The sequence below is a fragment of the Clinocottus analis genome, unplaced genomic scaffold, assembly GCF_023055335.1.
Source record: "Clinocottus analis isolate CAN_PGR_092001 unplaced genomic scaffold, fCliAna1.0.p SCAF_22, whole genome shotgun sequence".
NCBI classification, from domain to species: Eukaryota; Metazoa; Chordata; class Actinopteri; order Perciformes; family Cottidae; genus Clinocottus; species Clinocottus analis.
In genome coordinates this window covers 8,224,348-8,230,347 of record NW_027175954.1, presented here as the reverse complement: position 1 = coordinate 8,230,347, position 6,000 = coordinate 8,224,348, and the positions used below count along the sequence as shown (strand labels likewise).

General features: G+C 39.0%; 1 protein-coding gene across 1 annotated transcript; it reads left to right on the top strand.

Moving 5' to 3' along the window:
- Window positions 1-293: 293 nt before the first annotated feature.
- LOC137792824 (keratin, type I cytoskeletal 13-like) lies at window positions 294-4,524 on the top strand. Its single transcript, XM_068588580.1, has 8 exons — window positions 294-722; window positions 1,255-1,337; window positions 1,601-1,757; window positions 2,317-2,481; window positions 2,595-2,720; window positions 3,203-3,417; window positions 3,689-3,705; window positions 3,800-4,524. The coding sequence occupies exons 1-8, from the start codon at window positions 336-338 to the stop codon at window positions 3,898-3,900; spliced, it is 1,251 nt and encodes a 416-aa protein (XP_068444681.1). The 5' UTR covers window positions 294-335; the 3' UTR covers window positions 3,901-4,524.
- The last annotated feature ends 1,476 nt before the right edge of the window (window positions 4,525-6,000 follow it).

Here is a 6,000-nt window from a genome sequence, read left to right as displayed (position 1 = left end):
TAGATTACCTGAAAGGAAAAAAAAAGATTCCGCATGGGATTGTGTTTGAAATATAGCTAATTTAATTAAAGGTGGCACTCTAATGAACAATTACACACACACCTTGCCCTAACAGCCGTTATGAATCCTGAAAGACAACCACTCACGCCCTGTGTGGTCACACCTAAGATAGCAGCGAGCAGCATCTTTCCTCCTCCCTGTTCGGCCGCTCCCACCTGCAGGAAGGAGCCTATAAAGTCTGCCTCCCGGCCGCTTCAACTCCATCTCCTCTGCTCCACTCTTTGGGTCTGACAGATTGAACTGAACGCTCCACCTGAGTCAGAACAGAAGTCACCATGAGCGCGTACAACTATGGCAGCAACTCCGGCATCTCCACGTCCTCCTTGACCAGGATGACAGGCACCAGGAAGGGCACGAGCGTCCACGGCGGGGCCGGGGGCCGCAACATCCGGGTGTCGTACGCCTCCAACGGTCTTGGCTCTGGCTTTGACTTGGCAGCGGGGCTCGGGGGCGGCGGGAACAATTTCGGCGTTTCAGATAGCAAGAAGTTGACCATGCAGAACCTCAATGACCGCCTGGCCGCCTACCTGGAAAAGGTGCGCTCCCTGGAGGCGGCCAATGCGAAGCTGGAGCTTCAAATCCGCGAGTGGTACGACAAGCAGGCCCCCGCCATCAAGGACTACAGCAAGTATCATGCAATCATCGAAGACTTGCGCAGAAAGGTAAACCTTCCCCTGCAAGCGTTTCCTTACTGCTGTAAAATAGTAGAATAAAAAACCTAAACATAATTATGATAGGTTACTTCCCCCGTTCTCAAACTTCACTCCAGTCATCATTGTAATTAATGAATAGTTATTTGTAACTTATCCTAAAAAAAATGACCTAAAAAAAACACCAAATAAAGATGATTCATTTCACAATATTGTGTGTTATGTTAAAACGTGCTTTTTAAAAATGATTTCTTATGACATATTTTGCCACGATAAGAAGTCCTCATTGCCTTAACATATGCCAACTCATTTGTAAGCCAAGACAGCAATATACATATCAATTATCACAGAATATCAGGGCCAACAGATGCCATTCAGATGTAAAGCCCTTACACTCGAATGTAAGTTTGATAATAAAAAAAAAAACCATTAAAAAACCATGACAGCCACATTCTAGTCAATGAATCACTAACACGCCCTTTTGGTTGTTTTGCATGTTGTTAAGAAACTACTGTCAATGCTTATCTTCCTTTTGTTTTTGTAGATCAGTGTTGCCACACAGGACAATGCCAGGCTGATGCTGCAGATTGACAATGCCAGACTTGCAGCAGAGGATTTCAGAATCAAGTGAGTGAAAAGAAGTTATGTACCTAATTAGTGTTTGGAATGGCAGACATGTGGGATGACACAGCTGTAATAGCCTGCAGCATTCAATGTTATACCACGACACATTATTTGTTCAGTAGTTCATGACTTTGTGAATGTTTTGTCACAGGGGTGTAACAACTGGTATAACTGGTTTTGGTGGAGATGCTTGTCTTTTTTGTTGTTGTTGGTAACACTATTGTGCGGGTGTATCAACATGAATCTCTGTGTCTTTTTCCTGATAGGTTTGAAAATGAGATGACAATGCGCATGTCAGTGGAGGCGGACATCGCTGGGTTGCGCAAGGTTCTGGATGACCTGACCATGGCCCGGTCTGAGCTGGAGATGCAGGTGGAGGGCCTGAGGGAGGAGCTGGTCTACCTGAAGAAGAACCATGAAGAGGTAAAAAATAGTCCTGTTTGTAATAGTGAGCTCATGTTACTAATCATCTGCAATAATTAAAAAAAAAAAAATCTTTTTTAGTACAGATAGTTTATATATCGGAAGGAAATATGAGTTTTCCATAAGATTTTTGTAAAGTCTTACATGTACAGTTCCATGGGGAAAATGCATTATTAAAGTATTTTTTTTGTAGTTGGCCAACAATTTGACAAATGCCTCCCAGTGTTGTCTTTTGCTTGTACAAAGAACCGGTTATGTAATGCTTGTTTGGATTGACTGCTGTGCCTTTAGGTTGTGTATTGTACCTTAAAGTCCGGCCCCAAGGTGCTGTCAAAAACAATGAGGGATACATCAAATAAGTACACAACGGTTCATTCTAAAATGTAGTGAAAGAGCAGTGCAAGTACAAATGAGTAACAAAGTCATTGAACAGACTTAGGAATGTAAATTATAAAATATTTATCCATTTTAAGTTTGCTAACGCTTGCTAACATTAGCCACCATTAAACTTTGTGTGGGTTTCATCTTTGACCTTTGATTCTGTTGTGCCCACCTGTAGGAGATGGCAGCCATGCGTGGCCAAGTTAATGCCAGCTCTGTCAGTGTGGAGGTGGACTCCAAGCCTCAGAATGACATGGGAACCCTCCTAGACCAGATCAGAGCTCAGTGTGAGGGGATCACTGAAAAGAACCGTCGCGAAATGGAGGCGTGGTACCAGGCCAAGGTGAGGGGAACGAGACAATATGTTATGTTCATACCATCACATTTCATGCATATAATATATAGTGGCATAAATAGCATTTTGACAATTTTCATGTCCAATCTCACGTCTTCCAGTTTGACGACCTGAACAAAGAGGTGGCCTCCAGCACAGAGACCCTCCAGAGCTCCAAAACTGAGATCACCGAGCTCAAGAGGACCCTGCAGGCCCTACAGATTGAGCTGCAGTCCCAGCTCAGCCTGGTAATTCAGATCTCACATGCGCATCATTTTTCATTTTTCACCACAACAGAACATCTTTTTTTGTTTTTTGTTTAATATACTTCATCGATGAGAATGCACAATATGACATCTATAGATCAGAAAACAAGTATTTTAATTGGTTGTGTATGTGTTAGTCAGTTTACAATAGTAAGGAACAGGAAAGTAAAGAAAAATAAACAAAAGTAAGTAAATAAATATAAAATAAGAAGAAATACAAATTATAATAGCAAAGAATATTAATAATAAATCAAAAACATCCACCGACAAACCCACCCACATATATGGCCTTTACGTTTAGTCAAAAGCTAGCTCATGGAGTTTGTAATACAGGTACAAAATACAAGGCGCATCATTTTTCACCGCAACAGAATGTATATCTTTCTAACCGTGGCTCAAGTCTTTAGAGTTTAAAAACAAAAGTAATTGGGGCTCAATAAACTCTCTTCTCTCCTCCTGTGCAGAAATCTGCCTTGATGGGCCAGCTGGAAGAGACAGAGTCCAGCTACAGTCTGCAGCTGAGCCAGCTCCAGAGCATGGTCAACAACCTGGAGGAGGAGCTAAACAAAATGAGGTTGGACATCGAGAGGCAGGCCAGTGACTACAAGGTGCTGCTTGATATCAAGACCAGGCTGGAGATGGAGATCGCCGAGTACAGAAGACTGCTGGATGGAGAGGAGTAAGGGAATTCTGTATTAAGAAGTCAATCAATGGATCTATCTATATATGGATCACTTAGCTTAGCATTGTGAATGGCTAGTTTGGCTCTATACAAAGGTGACAACACACATTTAAAGCTCACAAACATGTGTATAACATTTCTAGCATTTGGATGTGAGAAGGTGTTGGTCTTCTCATCTAATTTGTGATTAGAAAGTTTTTCCAACTATTCTTTTAACAATAATGTTATCACATTGTATTTATTGTACCTTATTTTCTGTCTTCTGTAGATCTGTACCAGTGAAAGGTAAGTTTATATCAACATTTCATTTGTAGGTCTTTACTTTAAAATAAATAAATAAATAAATGCCACAGATTTAACTTTTTGATTTGGTCTGCAGCGGTTCCAGTCGTAACCCAGAGGACGAAGGTGGTGATTGAGGAGATTATTGATGGAAAAGTGGTATCCCGCAAGGAAGATGTAAACACAGTCAATAAGTAGACAGACAGGATGCCAAGAGATCAGAGTCTAACAAAAGCTGTTTTACTGTTTATGACACCCAGCTGATGTTTCACCCACCTGTAGTCTACTGAAATTAACTTGGTAAATGTTGTTGTTTTTTATAAATTATATTTCTCGTTGGGATTTAGATTTATTGTTACTCTAATGTATCATCATTGAAACAGCAAAAAAAATTAAATGTTTTAAAATGTATAAGACGAATGGGTATGTGTTGGGAAGAACCAAATTATTAACTGTACTTTCTTAGCAATTTTTACTGACAGTCTGCTGACCTGCCTTCTGAAATACCAAATTTACATATTAGGGGACATTATGAGCCCAAGAAAGTAAATACACTTCTTCTAAATGGAAACCATTGCTTCTCTGGCCATTGAATTGGATTGAATGGATACACAGAGAGACGAAATAAACATAATGTTTTAATTTGATTTATTTTCATGAAGATCTTTCTTCGACATTCTTCAATAAATAATTGGCTTTAGAAAAATGTATTATTACTGGATCTGTATAATTTATGATATCTACTGTCACTTTTCTAACACTTCAGAATTGTTTATTAAATATTTTTTTTCTGAAAGGAGTTTAGGGTCTTCTATGTTTCTAATCCCCATGATTTATATTTTATTCCACCCATGTATTGTAAGACTTACTGTCAAAAAGTGTTTCATTAAAATAATATTATGGAAAAACATGCCTTGTGTGCTAAGAGGGTCTTGCTATGTGTTTATATCTCCATGGGAGGATCTAAAGAAATACCAGTAAACATGGAGATGATCTGTTTGGAAACATCAAACATACATTTCAACATTTCAACTGCTTTCCAGCCCAAATCATATCCACACAAACCATTACTTGGTCTGGAATGACCAAAAGCTTTTGTTAGCTCATGCCAGCAAACTTCATTTCGATGCTAGATGCATGCTAAAGGCTCCAACACCTCTTCTGCATGAGGCTTTATAGTTGTTATGTCTCTTTTTGTTGTTTTGTGTCTTTTTTCATTCATGTATTTTTTAATCAACTTGAATGCCCAACAACATCACCCCATGTAAATCTATGATCCTCGCACTCTTCCTTTGACTACATTTTGCTATTTGTCACTTTGATAATAAAAGTTGACACTTTAGTACATAGTTAAGAGAATATTATAGATTCGAGATGAAACTGACAGAACGTGAGAAACATTTTTATTTTAGATTCAGATTTGTTTAGTAAACTATGTTGCCTTGCAGTTGCAGGCCAGTAGGGGGTAGTGCAGCCCCCTAAGCACGAGTAGACGTACTATGTTTCATGTGTGATCATTTTGATTCTCTTCCTGGTTGGTCCGTGACTTTCTAAATAACATTTTGTATGTTAGTCCTTTTAGTAATCCTTCCATGGTAACAGACATCATCGAATGAGTGTGCAGACTTCCCCTTTTATGTTTTAGCATGCAGCATTATTCCGTCATTGTCCCTCGTTTCTGTTTAATAACCGTCAATGTAAGTCTAGCTTTCCCTGACCTCAACCATAATGTACCAAGTGGCGGTTTGTGTGATCTCCCTCTACATGCAGCGCGGCAAACTGTCCACTAGGGGTCATGTGTTTCACTTTATTAAAGTCTTAGACATGAAGCTGTGCACCTGTTTCTGTGGGAATGTCTTCTTCATACAGGAGCAGCAGTATACATAATGTAACGTAACCAATGAAAGCATGTTCTATCATTTCTTAATATTAGAGGAGAGATTTGTTCAAATCATCACTGACAGTAGAAAACCAATATATATATATATATATATATATATATATATATATATATATATATATATGTATATGTATATGTATAAATGCTCAGAATGAAATCCACCTAACCTCTCTTTGTAGAGAATGCTGCTAACCTGCAATTTGATCCCTCTCCCCCCCAAAAAAATATCTTTGCTCATTACTCCTTGATCCAAAGTTTGAGTTAAAAATGTTTTCTACATTGGTGTGATAATAATAAATGTTGATTCTGATAAAAGGCTTCATAATATCCAGCAGGGAACTCTCTTACCAAAAAAACAGTCTGCACTGACAATCCTTACTTCTCTTTTATTTTCTACA